Genomic DNA, 22,636 nt, shown 5'->3' on the forward strand with positions numbered 1-22,636 from the left:
ACATACGGATGTATACCGTTATTTAAATAACAAAAACTAGAGGTGAAACCGAAGCACATTCATATGAATCATCACTTTTCGTATGCCTAAGCGTTTACTAAGTTTTCAAATTCGATTCCATACCAACAACAAATTTGGTCAGTGCTTGTAATATATATGAGAAATTCTTTGAAATAAAAACTATCAAAAAGTGAATATCAAAATATACTAGGAACACAAAATATGACAGTAAACTACAATTAATGTAATATGAAGCTGTGGCATATACAAAATTTTTATGTAATAGCATTCGTGCGTCGTCATATCGATGTCGTCATTGACTTATCGTTACTGATAAATAAGAGCGTAAGCAGGTAGAAAATGTATTTAAGCAATTAAGTAAGAAACCCGGAAATTCACGATTATATAATGTGATATTCGTGTATTAAAATCGCAATTAATCATGACGAGATAACAAATTGTGAAATAACAACTTCCGAAACACAATGATAAAATTAGTACATGTGTGTACATGCGCGAATAAGCAGATTTGGTATTACTTGGAGATTAGACAGATAAACAGCTCTAGTTTGACTGCGTAATCTTCGGCAAAGTATTTAATTTTAACTTTGTTATATGGAAGCGTAAACGTCTTTACCACGAAATGTACCATGGATAGTTTTGTTATTATGTTGTTATTTATCCTTGTTAGTATTTCTTTTCTTCCTCTTGTGGAAAAACTACCGAACCACTTCTATTAAAATTTTCAGTCGGTAAAGATCGCTGTTGTCACTAGAAGGCCATTATGTGGGCTCTGTGGGATTCGTTTTTCTATTTTAGGTTTTGTGTAGTGACGTCAACGAAATTACAAATAAAATCAAGTGTAGCGGTTCCGCATCTCAGTGGATCTCGTGCTCAGCAAAAGTCGACGGATCTCGTAGGGAAGTCAAAAGTTTGCAAGGGCTTGCATGCGATACTAAGTTTGAAACGTTATCAAAACCTGTCAATGTAACATTCATTCTAACAAGCGCAGTCATGTTTGATCCTTAACAAAAACCATTGGCTTTAAATTGGTAAAGTTAGCATCGTTCGACTTTTCCAAGGTTTCAGCTTAATTTGATATAAATTAATTCAACTGTGGCGACAGCAAATATAAAGTGTAGTCGTGTTAGAAGTTTTAGACTAATATACCTGCCATATTTCAACTGTAGGGCGTGTCTTGAAATTCCCTTTTAATCTTCAATATTTCTGAATATAAAATTACTAAAATGCAATTATAAATGGCAGTATAAACGATAAAATGACTCATCTGAGCGAAAGCGCACGCAGAGACGAGAGTGGAAGATAGTTCGGGACATGTAAGAGGAGAAACGCGCGGTGATTTAGGGAGTTGGTTACGGCAATGTGTGTATATTCGTATTGGTTACGTTACGGGATTAGTGCAGTCATTATAATCTATGCATCCTGTACATAGTCACCGCGCGATATCATTTACACCCATAAATTCAAGAAAGGCTGGATTTGCCCCATAACAGGCTACTGTCGTACTGGTGACAAACAGTCGCTTCGGACATTTAATATATAACTGGCATAATGACGATTTTCATATCACGTATTGTCTCCCTCGTGCTAAAGTGATGCTTTTTATTTATTATCCCGCATTTGAATTTATATATATCATATACAAGGGAATATTAGCCAACATGTCCGAATCGGATCGAAATATTGTTAAAACATTATCGGACTGTGACTATACACCTCAGTGACTATGACACGATTGTGAATCAATAGACACATTCCCTCGCTTGGGTCATTGCAGCAAACTTCTGGGATAAATATTAACCGTGGTTACGGAGCATTTAGTGCTCCTCATAAAAGTTTTTTTGTTTTATAATAGGCTGTGCAAATATTTGCAGAAGGGGTATAAGGACTCTGATATGGACTGTTATAAGTTTTAACAATAGTTTGTTAACGGTATTTGGATGTAGAAACTGATGGGTTAAGACATATATCCTTCCACCAAAATCTGAATTTTGTTGCAGGTAAGTTTTTTTTAAATATTTAAAATCTGAAGTCCCTATATTCACATCCAGTCGTATTCTTACACTTAAAATAAGTAAAGTTTACTTTACGTTCAGTCCATATTACTGTTTCTTCATATTTCAAAACCAGCTTTGCTTTGAATATAAATTTGTATAGAATAAATTAGGACATAGTAACGAAATATAAAGACCTCCACTCTCAGGTTGATACTATACATTGGGCGACGGAGGACGCCCCGACACACCTTCTCTGCAGTTATAAAATGCTCGGCGATGTTTCCACGTGGACTTCAAAGTGCCGAGCGAGAGGTGGCCTCAATACTTGCGCGTGAATAATGAAATTATAAAAAGCTTCCATTAGATAGCTGCGTAGTTATCACGTATTTTTTATAACTTGTTTTGCAATAAAATATGTGTCGTCGTACCGAACATGGATGTGATAATGCTTATATGAATTTACATGGTAAATGTAATCCGCGGTTAGCGTACACTGCCAAGCGTTATTTACAGGCTTGCTGTCGCATCTCTATAATAACCCTGTGCGGATTGGTAAGTTCGTATCCCACGAGTGTATTTTGTGCGAGAGGATTGCTGGGGTAGCCTACTACACGCTGATTGGTCCACGTGCTCTCTGGTCGGTTACTGCCCAATCAAGCCCATGCATCTGAAACGAATTGATGGGATAAATATGAACATCTTATTTTCCTATTTTGTATCATAAACACTTTTGCATAAAATGAACTCTCCTTACATGCTCTTTTTCAGGTATTACAGCATATATTGGAGAAAATGCCGTCAGCGGAGAAATCCGACGTTCTTATATTTTACGTTAATGGAAAGAAGGTAAGAAGTAACGAATTGTTAAATTGGTTGAAAATATTAAAATTACCCAAATCATCAAATTATCTTCAAATCAGACCGACTCTGGCGACCTAATTGTAGCTGTGTACACAAGTGTCGTGGATTATCAGAATTATTAACTTATTATAGCTGACGATATCGAAATAACAAGCGACAAGAAAATAGATAACGGGTCTCAAGTATTGCTCTGTAATTAACCGACGTTGGATATATAAAATGATAGACAGTACACCAAACACGTGTCGATAATGTTTTACCTGTTATATCGTTTGTTTTACAATTCCCCCCGTTGTACCTTAAATTAATGTTTCAGGTGATGGAAAAGAACGCAGACCCAGAAACTATCTTACTTACTTATTTAAGAAATAATCGTAAGTGTTTTATAATTTGATGCAATGACACTGGTATTTTTACTTTGAATAAAGATCTTCTAGAATCTAGACCAGGCCTGCACAACTAAAAATAACTCAAGGGCCGCAAAACAGAAAAATATTTGTTCACGGGCTACAAGTTATCGTTATTACAGTATGTAAAATATCATGTATTGTTCTGTATATAACGTATAAACAATGCAACATATGAACAAATCGACACCAAATCAAATCTGTAGTGAGAAAAGTTGCATCATTTGTTTGCGACAAGCTTCTCGTAATTGGAGAACTATTACATTTCACAGTTCACACAAAAATTATTTGTTGTTTGTTTTAATGTTGAATATCAAAAGGTATGCTCGCATAGGTATGAGCGCTTCCGATCAAGCTGGATATTTTTTGCTAATACCAGTAGCTTTTTAAGCTTTCGTTTTATACAGTGGAACTGACACCACTTTGCGATAATGTTAGACAGAGTAGTTTTGAATATTTCGACCACAAATAAAAATTTGTTTGACTATTTTATTCAATTGTTCGTTCTCAGTCTTTGTTTCCGGTCATTGCGATTTTATTGAGAAATGCTGAAAACAAACGCCACTATCGCATGCACTCCATACATTTATCGTGCAAGGCGCACGAGACATTATGATGCAACAAACGGCGATGCATAATAATCGGGTACAAAAGTACTGAAATAAATTGAACGGCAGTAGGCAACTTGGACGCTATTTGAATCAGTATTTGGAAATTTCAATGAAAATATCTACACTTGACATTGTTTTTCAGCACCAATCGCATACATTTTGTACGCATAATTGAATATTTTTAGTTCACCTCGCGCGCCGCATAAAACTTTCGCGGCCACATGCTGCCTGCGGGCCTTAAGTTGCACAGGCCTGTTCCAGACAATCAGTCATATAACCGTACACGTACACCTTATCAACGAAAACCAACTGAAAGGATAAATGAAAATACATTTCAGATTACTAGATGGCGTAATCTCTAATAATTTCACTACGTATATATTATCATTATTTTGTTTTGAAATAAAAATGTTATCTAAACTATTATTATATATAGCCAATCAAACTAAATCACGCTTTCAGTTCAACTCACTGGTTCCAAGCTTGGATGTGGAGAAGGCGGGTGTGGTGCTTGCACTGTCATGATATCAAAATGGGAGAAAAGTTTAGAAAAGGCAAGGTGAACACCTAAATATGTTATTCGATGAACTGTGAATTACAGCAGTTTTGTGGGCGTTTTATGGCAAAATATCCAATCTACTTTCAGACACTTTGCAGTGAATGCATGTCTGGCACCGCTGGTTTCTGTACACGGGTGTGCGGTAACAACAGTAGAAGGAATCGGCAGCACAAAAACAAAACTTCATCAGATCCAAGAAAGGTTGGCAAAGTTCCACGGATCACAATGTGGATTTTGTACTCCTGGTATTGTTATGTCGATGTACGCATTATTGCGTAACAACCAAATTCCGTCGGCAAGTGATATCGATAACTGTTTACAAGGAAATCTATGTAGATGTACTGGATATAGACCAATTATTGCAGGTAAATGATAAATAAAGGATGTATTTTGTTATTACACTAAAATTCTTCAATCTCACGACTATGGAATAGAAATTCTATTGAGAAAGTCTTCGAAATCTTGTTCACTCGCCTATGTATTACTGGTGTATGAATATTGGCAGGAAGGCATTAGGGGACAAATAAATATAAAAAAAGCATAATTGCTAAATATATGTATCACTAGATAAAATAAAATACAAGACCATAGCGGTAAAGACTTAATCATCACAAATACCTTTATAGCGCTAATTTGTATATCATTAAATTATTTCTATTATCCAACCTATAAATTATGTCAAAATAACATTTATTTTACAGCAGTATTCAAACTTCAACGGAAAATCATCAGCTATGTGTAGTTTTGCACAGATATGTGTTTCTTTTTGCATCTTTCTGCTTCTCTCGTTGCAATTCATGTTCCCGCTCCTAAAGTTTTAATTTCGCCCCAGGTTTTGACTGTTCAAAACGTTGGGGTTCGGCGGAATCTTCCAGTATAACGTAGGGGTTCGACACATTTGCAAAGGTTAAGAACCACTGCGTTAGAAATGTAAAAGCATTTCTGTCACGCTTTGTCACTTTTACATACACTTTTCCACAACTGTGCAAAATGCAACATAAAAAAAATTAATCTTTATTTTTTTACATTTAATGTCATATGACTATTCCATACAAATACTTCAACGTCAAGACGTGCATGGCTAGATTATCTACTACAGTACTACATATCTAGTGGTCCCATAATTATACAAATTACTGGCAATGTTGCCATGGTAAAATTACTAGTTTCGATTGTGTGCTATCAATTGGTCTATTCAAAAATCTTTCACAAATCTCGTGAAAAATTGTGAACATAACTGCTTGATCATAGAAGTGAAATTAAACGACTGAAAATTTAAGCAATCAATATGTCGGCCAGAACTATCCTACTTATCTATCGCTAACTGCTTCTCCGGTGTGTGCTATCTTGACGCTTTGATCTTGTTTAGGTTTAGATGGATTCCATAGAAAAGCAGCCGTACCTAGTTAAATTTATATTGCAACTATTTTATTTAGAATTTGAAGCTTTCTCTTCAAATATGTTATTTTTCATGCCACGCAATATTGAAAATATCATTGGAGTGAAATGATCGAATTCAAGGTCGCATGTGTTTGAATAAACGGGTTATGTAGCTGCCAATTATTGAAAATGTTCAAAAATAGCTCTAAAACAATACTCTAATTAAATTTTGACAACTTTTTTCTAGGGTAGTATGAAGTGAACATGTCAAAATAACATCTGAAACGAAGTCCCTCAGTCGCAAACCTAATATGTTTCAACTTTTTTCAGCGTTCAAAACTTTCACTTGCCCAATGGGTGAAAAATGCTGCAAATTTCAAAAAGATGCACATAACAGTCAAGAGAATGAAATTGGTATGCTATGCTTGGTAGTTTTACAGTGTAGTTAAGATTTTATAGAAATACCGCAAAATGATAAATGTAAACATTGATCAGCTTACTTTTTCATTAATATATCAGAAAACAAACAGAACGGATGGCTACCTTACGACCCTTCACAAGAACCAATATTTCCCCCAGAACTCATGGTAAGTATAAATATAAAAAAGTCAGTATACTACATTTTATTCCATTAAGTGTGATCTATCCATGTAATCAAACAGGTGACGCTTGTTAGCACTTGGTTTGAAATAATTGAAATTACAGCCGGCATGAATACTCTCATTAACTTGCGAAATCCACGAATCGTTTTGATGTTCCCAATTTGCAGATCTCAAACAAGACAAACAATGTAGCTCGATCTTTAACGTTTGTGGGAGAGGGAGTGACTTGGCATCAGCCAATCAATTTGGATGAAATGTTGTCGCTCAAGCAACGTTTTCCTGATGCCAGAATTGTTGTCGGAAACACAGAAGTTGGGATAGAAATGAATATCAAAGGACATTGTTATCCGCATATCATTTGCCCAATAAATGTACAAGAACTTAACGAAATGAACGTCGATGACGAAGGTAAAAATCATTGCATTATCAACTATGATAAACCTTTGCATTTCTTATCTGGTTACATCTTAGAAATGAAGCAGAAAGCTGACTCAATCGCTTTTTTTTAATGTTAACGGATTTTTTGTCAGGCATTAGCATTGGTGCATCGTGTCGCCTCTCAGATGTTGCTGAATTTTTGGAATCTCTGCATAAAGACAAAACTGAAGAAGAAACTCAAATATTTTACTCAATATTGGAAATGTTAAAACTATTTGCTGGATTGCAGACTCGTAATGTGGCGGTATGTAACTAGAGATTGTAAGAATTTTGAGCTTATCTACATGAGATAAATTTCAACATGGGCAATTATCTTTTTCTTGCCACCACACCATAAATTTATCGAGATATTTACTTATTCTCGGTAAGATATTAAAACAAGAATCAATTGTTAAAAAGTTATTGTTTGTTAAAAAGTTTAGTTATTGAACAAGTTTTTACTGTTGATTTCATTCGATAGGAAAGGAAATGGAAATACCTTTTACCCCACCGTTTACGTTACGGTTATGGCGAATATTATTGATTTTCAACCGGTGTTACACGAAACACTGGCGTTGTGTGAAAGACCCTCCAGGTGGTCCGCATCAAATTGCTGTCTCACCTCATCCTGGTTGAAGTTTTATGATGTGAAATATTGCGAATTGAGAACCAAAGATCAAGTATTTGGTTGTAAGATTATTTTGACCCCGTGAACTGTAGAAGAAGATCTGTGTGTTTGTATTTCGTCACTCTGGAAGAATAGAATAATTGTGATCACCGAAGCAAGCCCAAATATTACATTGCATTGAAATATCACAGCTATTTCTAGCCAGATATCGCCCGTCTTAAATGTTTCTCGTTGGTATTACAACGTTTTGTTTAGCGTCTGAGTTTGAAAAACTTTCATTTGTACCGGCATCTTTTACCAACTCGAGCCGATGACCTTCTGGTCTTTTCGTATTAGGTAATTAAATCGATTATTTCCGGAAATTCTAAAATTTTTAATCTGAGTTTCACGGCGAATTTATGAAGTAATTCCGCGATTCATAAAAGAGGGAAAATCACTGGTCTATATATGTCATGCGTGGACCAACGTGATGAAAAATGACATATTAAATCTCCGATTATGCTTATTCATTCCCATGTTATATTTATAATTTTATATGTTCAAATGTGCAAATGAATTAAAAATCAGATCAGAGTGAGTATAATAGGAAAATATAGGACGGACTGTGATTTTCTTAAACTGAAAACCACACTTAATCTCGATTTCTTCATGTTTCAGTGCATCGGTGGAAACATCATGACAGCAAGTCCAATATCGGATCTCAATCCCATTTTACTTGCGGTTGGAGCAAAACTAACTTTTGCTTCATCAAGTTCTGGTTTGAGAGAAATTCAAATGGATGAAACATTTTTTATCGGATATAGAAAAACGAAAACGAGAAAAGATGAGATCTTGGTTTCAATAAAAATTCCATTTCTAACCGAAGTATGTGATTTTTACTTAAATGCTCTTTTTACATAAATCCTGATCTGGGAGGTCTATATGAAACGAAATTGTTGTACTTAACGATTTTACATTAATGATGATTTCACATTTATATGAATTCGATTTTTTTCCCGTTGACGAGATTAAATGCTCCACATAGCAAATTCAGTTTCTTGTTATGATTAGTGATATATTATTAACACATTTTAATTTACCTTTTCAAACTCAAGAATGACGTCATGAAGGCGTATAAGCAATCAAAGAGAAAAGAAGATGACATAGCTATAGTAAATTCAGCAATGCATGTTTCTTTTGAACCTGGAACAAAAACGATTAAAAAACTATCGATAGCTTTCGGAGGAATGGCAGCAATAACAAAAGTTCCGACACAAACAATGTCAAAAACAATTGGAAGGTGATGATATTTGATACTTCGTCGTTTTGCAATCACAGCTCTTTTTATCATAATTCGCCCCGGAGTTTTTCTTGCAATAATTCAGTATTACTTGCTGAATATAAAAATATTCAAATTAACACAGAACCTGGGACGGTATTTTACTGAATGATGTTTCCTCGTGGTTGAGTGAAGAGATGAAATTGTCAGTTGATGCACCGGGAGGAATGGTACAGTATCGCCGTACACTGGTGACAAGCTTCTTCTTCAAATTTTATCATCATACAATGACAATTTTGGTTGAAAGAGGAATTTCAAAAGTTAGTTCACTTAATATTGAAATCTATTACGTCAAAATTATGTTTGAGTTCAGATTAACACACAATTTTCAAACACAATCCAATGTTGTTTTCATACACAACCGAATCGCCTTAGTCTTTCGGTGTGAAAGGTTACATAATAATAAGGTATTTTCAGCTCGTCGAAAGGGTGTGCCGTTATCATTACCTTAGTCGACATCGAAGATTATGAAAATGGCCCGATATGAATATGACGATGTAAAATTTTTCTGTAGGATGACATACATGGCGTCATTATTACTGCTCTCGTTTGTCGCTGGATGTCACTGTTAGCCCATCATTAATATTTTTCAGTTTCATACTCTCTTTATTGTTTTGTATATATAAAACAATGTACATTTTATGGCATTCACATATAATTTGGTATTTATGAGGACTGTCACGCGACACTGAGTGAATTAAAATAATAAACTTATATTCTTATTTGTTGGAAAGTAAATACTTGACGAACAGACTAGCTAATCTGGAATAAAATTTCCGTACCGATTCGCGGACCAGCGGTTGGGAACGACTGGAGTTTTATATGCAGTTCAATATACACTTTGAGAATGCGTTGCATTCAGATGGGTCACATATGATAGCAGAAATAACTGTACTCGCTGCGTTTAGCTTTAAAGCTTATTGTAATCACCTAAATTAATTCTTCAATGCGTGATAAAATATTGCCCCCATCCCTGTCAAACAATCATACGCCACATTAATTAAACTAGTTAATAAACTATCGCATTACAGAAAAACAACATCGCAATCAGTCGAGAAATCATTTCCGATTTATCGGTCGAAGAAGAATCATTTACAAGCACACAAACATGGCAGGAGGTAGTATTTTCATCACTTTAGGTTTGTAGTAGTAGTAGGCTGTTGATCACATTTGTTATTTTTAGGTGCCTGAAGATCAAAAACCAATCGATACCATTGGTCGTCCGATTCCTCATCTATCTGGATTCAAGCATACAACTGGAGAAGCAATATATATTGATGATATACCACCTTACAGAGGTCTTATTTTTTTCGATTTTAAATTCCTAGCGCTGTTATTATCGACGGAAGAATTAGAATATATATATTGTTCAAATATAAAATTATGGTATGCCATTGTGTCTCCAATTAAGGTTAATGCAGTGTTCGCAATTGCAATTTCATAGCATGTGCTAAATTCATAATGTAAAGTTTTGATTTTTTTAGATGAATTGCAGATGGTATTAGTCTGCAGCACGAGAGCCCATGCAAAAATTATCGATGTTGATACAACTGTGGCACTTGAATGTCCAGGAGTGGTTTCGTACGTTGACAAGAATGATGTCATCGGTGAAAATGACCTTGGCATGTATGGCGAAGTGTTTGCGGATGGAAAGGTAGTTGGTAATATTAAGATATTCAAAACATACAAACTGCCACTTAATTTACTTTTTGTTTTTATAGCTTGTATTATGCATTATCACTAACTCATCTATTCACAGGTAACATGTGTTGGGCACGTTATTGGAGCCATTGTAGCCGACACTCAAGCACACGCAATCAAAGCAAGTCGATTGGTGAAAATAACTTACGAAGATATATTACCAAGAGTTATTACCATAGAGGTAATGTCTTTGTAGTTTTCATACGGACATCCAAAGTTCGACTCCTGGTTAGCTCAGTTTTTATTTATACAAAATATCTTTTTCTTCTCCGTGTTTGCAGGATGCTATTAAACACGACAAATTGTCAATTGTAAAAAAAATGAAAAGAGGAAATGCTGAGGAAGTTTTCCAAAATTGTGATTTCGTCATCGAAGATGAAGCAAGGTTGGACTGTAGAAAACACTTTTACTTTTATCTTCATTCTTTCTTGTGTAGTAGAGTAAACATTTTTTAATTTTTAGAGTTGGTGGACAAGAACATTTCTATATGGAGACTCAATGTTGTATTGCTATCCCGAAAAATGAAGATGGAGAAATGGAAGTATTTAGTTCATGTCAATATCCAAACGGATTGCAAACTATGGTATGCTCACTCATGGTTTTAAACCGCTTATCTTGGTTCGCTAAATCAACTTCAAACGCCAAATACATCTTGTTATTGCACAGAGTTATGTTCTTGCTGTATTGTCTTGTTCTCTATTGTTTTGCTGTACTCGGGGCTTGCTTTCCCATAAATCTAAGTATTTGTCTTTTATTACCCAAAGTGACTGTCACTTTGATATTATCGTCTATTCCACTATCCATAACAACTCTAAGACCATGCTCTGATTTCGCGCGATTGCAACTAAACTCACAGTGCCTACCTGCTGTATTCCCTGTTTATCGCAATTGAATTCAAGTTAGTGAATGACCATATATCACCGATTAAACAATTGTCTTTTGCAGGCTGCGACTTGCCTTGGACTGAAGAGAAATAAAGTTATCGTTCGCACGAAGCGACTAGGTGGAGGATTTGGAGGAAAAGAAACCCGATTTTGTGTCATATCAAATCCCGCAGTTATAGCAGCAAGAAAGTGAGTAATTACCGACATATTGTGCCATTGAATTTTACAGAATACGAAAAAATACAAACTTGGAATAATTATGTTGACTTTAGATTTTTTCCTTTCCTAATTCATGAACTTAGTGCTGTTATGGTCATATGTGTACTTTTGCTCATATATATGTAATGGTGCAGAGAATTTCAATGATTTCATATCTAGATTGGGAAAGCCAATAAGATGCGTGTTAACGAGACAACAAGATATGCAAATCACCGGCGGTAGACATCCATTTTTGGGGAGATATAAGGTAAATGATATAGCAATAAAATTTGTACAATCAACTTTTAAAATATATTTCTGAACATGGCAATTTTATTTAGATCGGATTCAATAAAGATGGTCAAATCAAGGCATTGCAAATAAAACTGTATAGTAACGGTGGAAATTCAGATGATTTGTCGTTTGGAGTGATGGATCGGGCAATCGTGCATGCTGATAACAGCTATAAGTAATATTCTACAAAATGATAATATTTGGATAGGTTGCCGAAATTGTTGAGCCAATCAAATAAGTTTCATACAATGTGGATAAACGACTAACTAAATTTTGGGGAGAATGGCAAAGAACGTGAATGTAGTTTTAATTAGAACTCTTAGCAATAGATCTAATAAATGTATCGGTGTAAGAATGGCTTCAATGAAATAAAAAAATAACTGATACCATTATGGATAATAAACTACTGAGAACTGAAGTATTATATTTAACCAAATACTATTACCAATTTGATGAATAACACACACGATTGAATAGTACTTTTTATCCCTGCAGTGTGCCTCATATGGAAGTGACAGGAAGTGTATGTCAGACCAACGTTGCATCAAATACTGCGTTCCGAGGATTTGGCAGCCCTCAAGCAATGATCATATCTGAAGCTTGGATAACGAAGGTTGCAGAAACTTTAAATATGGATTCAGAAAAGGTAAGATATTTGATATATTGATTCATAATAGTAGAAAGGGAGTACAAAATAGTAGATCATTTTAAGAAGTCGCCGTACATATTACTTCTGTACAGGTTCGTGAATTGAACATGTACAAAGATGGCGATCGAATTTTGCACGGAACTTTACTTCAAAATTTCCAAGCAAAACGATGCTGGGATGAATGTCTTGAAAAGTCGAACTTTCACGTTGTTCGAAAGGAAATTCGGGACTTCAATAAATCTTCAAGGTAAAATACACAGAAACCGCACAGAAAGTATAAAGACTAGTGCAATACGTCCTCACCTGTCAAAATTAGTGTTTTTGACCATAGAGTATGATTGGGTTTACAGAGTTAAGTAATTGACCACTAGCTCAAAGACGCGGCTTGTTAAGCCACCCAATTAAATGAATGACATGATGTCATATATCGTGCATGTTCTTATTACGAGAAGTATATATATATATATAAACACAAGTTATATGCATACGCCAGTATCTCATTTCAGGTGGAAAAAACGAGGAATTGCTTGCATTCCATCAACATATGCTGTTGGATTTGGTCCTAAACATTTGAATCAAGGTTGCGCTTTGGTGCTAATATACACCGATGGAACGGTCTTGTTGTCACATGGCGGAACTGAAATGGGACAAGGATTAGATACTAAAATGGTTCAGGTAATTCGAAACTATGAATTTAGTGAAACCATAATGTACATTGTTGATTTCAATAGCTTTTTCAACTCGTTGAAGAACGTTTTTATCTAAGCATCTCATTTTGAGTATTCCGAAACTCAGTGCTGCATTCTAGTCAATTTTTCACAAGGTAGGTGGTAGTTTACTGCTCGTTTATTGTATCAGGCCGACCAAGTTACAAAATATTCGCATTTCCACCACATTTGATGCCATGTGAATGCCTACGAATTACTTCAAGTTGGGCACGTCGCCATGATTCATCCACTATTTTCTAAGTTGTCATAATATGTGCTTTAGGTGGCAAGTAGAGCTTTGGGAGTGTCTGTAGACATGATCCACATTTCCGAATGTTCAACATCATCTGTACCAAATGCATCAGCTACCGCAGCAAGTTCTTCGAGCGACTTGCACGGTATGGCGGTTAAGGTAATGTCTCGGTTACTAAATCTTAATTACAAACAGAGATGCTTTCGTCCTTTATAAATGGAAACATCTGCAAATCCCTCTTTTGCATAATTTGGTACGTTTTGTTTCATATTTTCAAATTGGTTCAAGGAGTTCTAGCCTAAATATTCATAACTTAATTTATGACACGTGTAGTTAAATCAGCTCTATAGTATCTTGTTCAAAGCATCCCTTTAAAATAGAGTTCAGGTAAATTTTTGGTCGAAAATACCAGTGTAACCAGTGGCGTGCACAGATTTTGTTGACAGGAAAAAGCTTTAAAAAATTGGAAATTTTTGACGTCATGTTTTGTATTCGAATAACGAGAGGAAAATTCACTGTGACGTCATAATTCGACGTCGAGGAAAATTCATTTTGAAGACATAATGCATTTACCACGTTTCCGTAAAATATATTATGGCGTTATAAATTTGAAAATTTACGCAAATACAAAATTGCAGTTATGAATATGTATACTTGGTAATAACAAGAATTTAAAAATAAGGTAGAGAACATGGTCTGATTCTTGTCGCGAGGGTGGGGAAATTCTCTCGGTACACCAGTGAGGAATCAATACGTAAAATTCATGGGATAACCTCGGCGTTGACTCAAGGAATGGCATATGATACCCTCTACCTCCGAAGCAAGATGTACTGTAATGAATCGTACAGATACGTTTATTTTAATCATTATCTATATACTCGTATGTATGATACACTTCCTGTTAATGTTGAGATATTTTGATTGACGTGAACGTGCAAAGAATGAAAACAATTAGAACAAACAATGCATCATATTAACAAAAACTAAAAATTTCACTAAGCAATGGAAAATCTCAATTTTAGGAAGCATGTGAAAAAATCATGAAAAGGATGGAACCGCTTAGAAAATCGAATCCAAATATTGGCTGGGAGGAACTAGTAGAGAAAGCCTATTTGAAGCGAATCAGTCTTTCCGCTACTGGATTTTACAAGTTTGTATTGCTAGAAACATTCTTTTCGGTGCCACTTTGGTATACAGTTGTGTGATTTCACTTATTTTAGTTAGGGTTAGGAACGGAATTATATAAGAATATCTTCATGCGATTGAGATTACGTTAAGCAAGTGAGATCAATAAGCAAAGTAGTTTTATGACACTGAGATCGAAGTGGCACGTCATTCTTTTAATAACTGTGAACATTCATTTATTTCGTAATTACCGGTAGTTAGAAAGTATTCGATTAGTAGGATTTATGTTAAAATGATTCTGTATTCAAAGGGTTCCAGGCCTAACAAATGTATGGGATTGCAAAACCGGGGATGTTAAGGGAGATATGTTTAGCTATATAGCCTACGGAGCAGCAGTTTCTCAGGTAGAAATCGATGTATTGACTGGACATCACGCTGTGCTGAGAACGGATCTTGTTGTTGATGTGGGAAATAGCTTGAATCCAGCAATTGACATCGGACAGGTAATGATCGGATAAGTCAACGTTTCCCAACTGAGCACGAATTCCTCCGCAGGGACGAATTTTGATTATTTGGGGATGACAATTTTACTTTTTATTTGCGTGCAGTATTTCGTGCTTATTTAATATTATTGTGATGCATTATGAAATATTCTAATTGTACAGAATCCGGAGTACAAAATGCACGTATCGTGAATGTTCCGTTAATGATTGAATAGCAAATGCAAATAGAGTTTTTTACGTAGTAGGGGGGAATTCGAAGTTAAAAATAAGAAAGGAAAGAAACGTGTCAAAAGGGTTGGGAACCAAAACTTGTACTGTTCAAGTATGGTCTTCAAAGTATACATATATAGATATTACAAAATTGTTTTTGTCACCAGTCTATGTGCAAACGTGTTGATCCCTTGAAAATTGGTTCTTTACCATAAAATATGCTGAAATGCGAACATCCGTATATTTTTCAGGTTGAAGGTTCTTTTGCTCAAGGATACGGAATGATGACTTTAGAAGAAATGCTTCATTCACCGTCAGGGCATTTATGGACTATAGGTCCAGGAGCCTACAAAATCCCAGCATTTGCTAACACTCCGAAACATTTCCATGTTCATCTATTGAGAAATTGTCCCAATGAAAAGGCGATATATTGTTCAAAGGTAAGCTTCAGCATCGAAGGCACATCTCTATTTATTTTTGTCTGCCTAGTAAATATTCTTAAGATATAGCACTACGCAATTACAAAGCTAATGACAAATCGGGTTGTTTGCGAATCACCATGGTATATTAGACTATTTATTACCCACTTACCTTCGTAATACGTTCTAATTATTTTCCAATGTCGATAAATTTTATACATTCGATGCGGAAAATACGTTCCGATTCACATTGTAAAAGTGACGATTATTACTGAGAGGGATTTGTTCACTGAAAAGTGATTTGAATTGTCCAACTTAATTTAAATCAAATCGGCATACAGTACCACAGTCTTTATGCATCTTCATTTCAATCTCAAAAAAACGTTATCGGATTTTATCTATTGAAATAATCCGGATAAATTTTCTTATCTTCATTAGGCTGTTGGTGAACCACCATTGTTCTTGGCAGCGTCGGTCTTATTTGCCATAAAAAATGCAATCAAATCTGCGCGATCAGATGCTGGAATAACTGGTCCTTTTCGACTCGATAGTCCAGCAACTGCTGAAAGAATCAGAATAGCATGTGAAGATGACTTTGCTAGCAAGGTAATCCATTTTGTACGGACGTTATCAATTTATGTTGTGCGTTTCCGCGTCATAAACATACAAATATAGCATTAAATTATGTGGTACATTTTGGGGCGGATTGTCTTGGTCATATGTAAAAGCAATAACATCATGTTTTCCCGGTAATGCTAATTGTAGAAACGTTTCAAAATGGACCTTTAATAGAGATCTAGCTGGAAAAGTGCAGTATTTGGATTTCAAATGAACTGGCAAATTTGATATTTATGATACAAACACATCTTCTTCTTTAATTTCTGTCGTCATTGACATGGGGTCATCAAGCTAGTATCGATATGCAAAATTAAAATATATAATGACTTAAATTATTATTGTCGTTTTATGAAAAATCATGATATTACACATACCAATGCTACTTTTTAAATTCAACAGGCAAAGCCTTCTGAAAGTGAGAACGGGTTACAACCATGGGCAGTCCGTGCATAAAATTTATATTTTTTCCAAAAATTATCAAAAATTGTTCATAAAATTTTTATGTTAATAACTGCACGGTAATAATTGCAATTGACGTTTAAATAAAGTGTTTAATAATTCATAATTATATATATATATCTAAAAATTGCTGTTATAATATATTACTTACTTAATTTGCAATTCAGTTCTGTTTCATTCACAAATAACCTAAATAAAACTCTTGGCGTTGTTTTTTGTAAGCTGGAAGATAACTTTCGAAGTAAGGGTGGAAACTAACTGCATATAGATACACAATGGCCATATTTCAAGAGTTAGATGTCTCAAAATTTCCACGATATCGCTTCATAAGATTTATATTAAGAATCACAACCAAGAATGAATTTGGATATGGCTTAGTTATGATTATTTAGACTTTAGAGGATGGATGCTCCTTGCTATTCGATTTCAAAATTTCAGTTTATATATACTTGAAGAAGTTAGGGCTATTCATATTTTTTCAAATTTGTCTCTCGGACCGGTACACTTGCACCGGCGGACTTTTGAACCTTTTTGTGACAGTTTATTTATTATAACCGAAATTATGGCTGTATAAACTAAAAAACAAGTTAACCCAAACACAAAATTATGCGACATAATCAGATTGAGTCACTGAGTATAGCCAAACTTAATCGAGCCACCGCCAATACTTGTAACAGCTGGTAACTAAAGCAGTGAGACAAATGCACTCCATTGTCGCTTGGCAATAATCAGTGATTACAACATGAGTACGATAATGTGATAATGGCAGAATATAAACAAAGAAGTCCAAAGTGTGGCACACTGCAAACAAAATAATAATACTCATGACACACCTTTATATTTGCATCTGTGCATATTGCCTGTAGGTACATTTGCGCCTATGATAATTAGCATCCATGAACAATGGTCGTTGAACTATAATAGTTTTCACTGCCATTTGCGACGAGAGACGGACATCTTAATGTTACAAATAGCAATGAATACGAAATTACTTTGGATTCCCCGCCACGATCGTTTTGTAATTATTATGTTGCTGTTCTTGCTACGCGGAAGACTGAAGTTTTTGACCTTTCAGTACAGCAAATTATATAAGGTGAGATACTATACTGTACAACGTAAGGTAGACAACTGTAACTTACAAAAAATTAATCATTCGGTATTCCGGTTCACGTTGAGATTAGATGCATGGATCGTCATCGTAACAGGACCTGGATAAGCTTGGACAGTCCGGGTATACCGGTTGTATTAGGTTATGATGCCCATAGCTGTTCCAGCTTCTACAAAATATGATTTTTTCAGTGATTGTGAAATTTTTCGTTTTGGTTTTCGTGCCCATATATTTTAGCATTTCTCTTTTGTATTACAGTCAACACTTATACGCGATAAACGCGTATTGCATACATGGAACATTCTTCCGTCGGAATCTGGCAGAATATCCTATCTGCGATGACAATGAATGGACAAAATAGTTTGTAACTGTTAATCCACTACCGGGTAACCATTTCGAAAATGTATATTATTTAATTTTGAAGAGGAATGCTACCAAAAACAACGATTGAACAAAACGGTCCATAAGTCCACTTTGCGTCCAAGACCGGCATAAGGTATCTGCGGATCAATTATTATATTGGTATAGATAGGCAGTTTTAAGTGACCAACTTATCCAACGGGGTTATACAACTGCATAGGTGCTACAGTAAATTCGAACACCGGTATCACCTGTGATGGGGACTCGGTTGGTTAGTTTCAATCGCGTTAAATCCGGATGAAGTGTGCCCTTTTTTTGACTCGCACGCACAATACAACATTTTCAGTGCTTATAAACCACAGTTGTCTTTACAGCTTACACTGCGACGAGACCAATCAGACATTATCGTAATTTCCTCCAATTTATGCGCGGGATGTTACCGTGCCTTCAATCCATCAAGAAGACGTAACGAACTACAATACATTTAATAAATTGTAATTTGATTATCAGTTATCGATGGTTTATGAAAAACTTTATGAAAGGACTAACTGACGTAAAATCAAAAATGTCGAATTAAAAATATTCCTAGGATGAGAACGACAAGAATTTCATATTAGCTATGACATAAGTGCTTATCACACCTGAAAACTACGTAATTTGGAATAGAGTATAACTGATTCTCGCCGTAATCATGACCTTCTTACACAATATTTTGTGATTACAAGTGGTAGCCTTAAATACATGAATATTACTATTGCTTCTAACTTTCGTTCTGTTCTTTTTACAGTTATTTATGAGCATTGCTTATAATGCAATAGTCAGTCAGTCAGTAGTTTATTTTATCACAAACCGAATGTAAACATTGACGAACAAAATTGAAAAAAATGAAAAATTACATTTCAGTGTGAAGGGAGACGCGATAAACCAGAGAAGGTTATCGAGCAGCGTCACCTTTGAGGCAGTAAGTCTAATATTAAATCATAATGAGAAAGAAGTCAAACATAAAATACTAACAAAAGCCGGACTTGAGACGCCATTAAGCGACCCGTTAACCCGGATAATAACGAAAGAAAGCAACTCCAGACACGACAGGCCGCGGTCGCCATGGTGACCGCATATCATTGAACAACCAACCAAGAGAGCCGGACTGCCGGTGGTTATTCTGTGGCTGCGCTAAAGACTTTTATACCGGTATCGCATTTGAGAGGGACATAACCGGATAGTTTTAATTAATTTACAAGCTAAGCAATGTTTTAAATTCACACTCGTGGGGCTATGCAGAGGCTGTGTGTACAATATATTCATAATATACTCTGCAAATGTCCCATGACTATTGATATTTATCTATGCTCATAAAGCAACATGCCATCTGTAAACTGCCCGTGGACAGACTGTGAGTACTCAACACCAGAACATGCAGACTACACCGCAGCCGTGAGTCTCCTTCAACTTCACAAAGAAGCAACACACTCCATCCCTGTTACCCCTACGACGAGGATGGAAAAGCCCAAAAGACCCACTGTCGCTCCTAGAGGCACTGCAGAAGAATGGACATACTTCATACAAAGATGGAATGAATACGAGGTAGCTGCCCGAATATCCGGCGTCGACATCATCTACCAACTTCTCGATTGCTGTACAGAAGAATTGCGCAGAGGCATTTCACGAACCTACAGCAACGTGTCCTCCACCGATGAGCCTACCACACTTGATCGTATCATGTCTTTGGCTGTCAGAAAAGAAAACATTCTCGTCGCCAGAGTCGAGCTTCACAAGTTGCTACAAGATCGAGATGAACCTGTTAGAGCTTTCCTTGCCCGCTTACGCGGAAGCAAATGAAAGTGGTAGACGTTCAGCTGGACTCCTCCACGCCGACAAAGTCTCCTCTGCTGTAAACAGCTCTTTCAAGAGGCGAGCTAGCATGAAAGGCTCTCGTGAATTTGACAATTTGAAAAAGATTTCATGTGATTACTGCGGCAACAAACATCATGGTCCAAATAAAGATCGATATAAATTTTGCCCGGCGTATGGTCAGAAATGCACCTACATGGAGAACAAGGCAAAGGCGCACAAGACCTAACTCATCTGCGTCATTCAAAATCAACAAATCCAACACAGATGATAAAGCCGCTTCTGTATTCGAAGACGACCCGATAGAGATTCAACAGCAAGCGCACATAATTACACTGAACATCACATATACAATGATGTTTGGGAAAATCGACCATCAGACTCTCAACCCACCGTAACGGTTTCCGTGTCTCATAATTTACCAGACGCTTCGTCAATTGGACTCAAACCTACTTCCTCGAGGGAAAATACCCCCGTGCTATATTCAGCTATTGCTGATACATGATGCCAATCATGCTTGGCCGGCACAGTTACTTCATAAGCTTGGTTTGAGAGTCAAAGACCTCCATCCAGTTAGACTCAGGATGTCTGCTGCGGACAATCACCGAATCACCATTCTTGGTTCACTCACACTAAGGGTGAGCGACCTCACCTTTTCACAGAAGACAAAAACTCGACAAGTTGTATACTTCACAGATTCTACAGACAGAATGTATTTGTCTCAACAAGCGTGCAAAGCACCAGGGTTAATCTCCAAGGACTTTCCCGCAGTTGGCGAGCATGAGTGGACCACCGATGCGACTGATGATAGACCCGAAAGCGGAACCAGTCGCAATACATTCACCGATCCCAATTCCAGTTCACTGGCAAGATGAAGTCAAAGCTGGACTCGATCGTGATTGCCGACTGGGTGTAATTGAACCAGTGCCTTTTGGGGAACCTGTGACCTTGACCTTCAAAAATTGAACAAACACTGTCTCGGAGAAACGCATCATAATCACTTTTTCACCAGGCACGTGCAGTACCACCCAATACACTAAAATCAGTTTTTGATGCATGGAATGGTTATCACGCAGTATGATCGACACTACACAACTTTCATCACCCCCTGGGGTCGATGTCGATACTGTGTTGCACCTCAAGGATATATAGCTTCAGGTGATGGATACAGTCGCAGGTTTGATGAAATCGTATCAGACATACCAAAAAAAATGAAATGTGTTGACGACACTCTGATTTGGTCAGATTGAATTGAGGAAGCATTTTTTCAATCAGTAGAATGGCTTGACAAATGTGGTCACGTTGGCATCGTTCAAAATCCAACCAAATTCAAGTTTGCGTCACCAACAGTGGATTTTGCTGGCTTTGAAATTGCTCCCTCCACGGTTCGTCCTTGCAACAGATCCCTTGAGGCCATAGCAGATTTTCCTACCTCTCTGAACATCACCGACATGCGTAGCTGGTTCTGGTCGGTCAACCAGGTTGCGTTCGCATTTGCATCTGCCAAACACATGCAACCGTTTCGCAACCTACCGTTCAAGTTAACTGATGAACTTGATTCACTTTTTGAAGAATCAAAAGTTAAAATTGTCGATGAAATCCGAAAGAACGTAGAAATATTTGACAAGATGAGGACAACCTGCCTTGTCACTGATTAGTCAAAGATGGTATGGGCTTCTGGCTACTGAAAAAACACTGTGATTGCCTGTCAGCCAAACCATTTTGCTGCAATACGGGCTGGAAGGTTACTCTTGTCGGCAGTCGGTTTACATCAGGTGCTGAGTCACGCTATTGGCCTGTGGAAGGAGAGGCACTTGCAGTGGTTGATGCTTTAGATAGAACTCGCCACTTCCGTACGGAACTCAGCTGCAGATTCTGTTTCTCGCCATCCTGTAAGTGACCCAAGCACTCTTGAACTTCCAGATGACATCGATAACAGCACAGCACTCGCATCGATTTGCACAGTCGAGCCAGAATGTTCTCACATCTGCACCCAGTCTTCAACCCCAACGGAAATCATCAAATCGATCACTGTGGATCTAACTGTGGATCGGGACAATGTTAGAATGGCAACTGCTTGTGATCCCACTATGCGTCAACTCACTGATGACATTCAGGAGGGATTTCCAGAGCGTCCGTCAGATCTTATCGCTGAGATTAGGCCTTACCACCAATTCAGAGATCACCACACTGAATTTGACGGTGTATGTTTGTACAATGACCGGATCATCATTCCACCAAGCTTGAAGGAAAGAACACTGCGATCACTCCACTCAGCACACCAAAGACATCTACTATGTGTGCTCGAGCAGAATACTCATTTTTCTGGCCTGGACTCACAGCTGCTATAATGAATACTCTTGCACGTTGCTCATCATGCAATAGAATGGAACCCTCTCAGCCAAGTGCCCCTCCGACACAACCTTTACAACCAATGTACCCTTTTCAGTGCATTGCTGCAGACTTTTTCACCTTTAAGGGCAACCATTACCTGGT

General features: G+C 36.7%; 1 protein-coding gene across 2 annotated transcripts; it reads left to right on the forward strand.

Moving 5' to 3' along the window:
* The first annotated feature begins 1,263 nt into the window (after positions 1–1,263).
* Positions 1,264–17,007, forward strand: LOC120342361 (xanthine dehydrogenase/oxidase-like). 2 transcript variants are annotated; one of them, XM_039411152.2, is made up of 30 exons: positions 1,264–2,021; positions 2,787–2,864; positions 3,196–3,253; positions 4,360–4,456; positions 4,544–4,821; positions 6,167–6,250; positions 6,356–6,423; positions 6,606–6,846; positions 6,969–7,120; positions 8,141–8,347; positions 8,578–8,762; positions 8,887–9,061; positions 9,833–9,919; positions 9,985–10,099; positions 10,286–10,455; positions 10,561–10,683; positions 10,784–10,887; positions 10,965–11,085; positions 11,448–11,575; positions 11,765–11,852; positions 11,926–12,053; positions 12,374–12,524; positions 12,620–12,774; positions 13,034–13,202; positions 13,518–13,646; positions 14,510–14,637; positions 14,923–15,115; positions 15,577–15,765; positions 16,183–16,350; positions 16,762–17,007. In XM_039411152.2, exons 2-30 carry the CDS (start codon positions 2,811–2,813, stop codon positions 16,813–16,815), a joined length of 3,999 nt encoding a protein of 1,332 aa, XP_039267086.2. In that variant the 5' UTR covers positions 1,264–2,021; positions 2,787–2,810; the 3' UTR covers positions 16,816–17,007. The 2 variants fall into 2 exon arrangements, with proteins under 2 accessions (XP_039267086.2, XP_077967061.1); XM_078110935.1 differs by lacking the exon at positions 3,196–3,253 and having other exon boundaries at positions 1,265–2,021; positions 16,762–17,006.
* Positions 17,008–22,636: the final 5,629 nt, after the last annotated feature.

Source organism: Styela clava, chromosome 3, assembly GCF_964204865.1.
Source record: "Styela clava chromosome 3, kaStyClav1.hap1.2, whole genome shotgun sequence".
Taxonomy (NCBI): Eukaryota; Metazoa; Chordata; class Ascidiacea; order Stolidobranchia; family Styelidae; genus Styela; species Styela clava.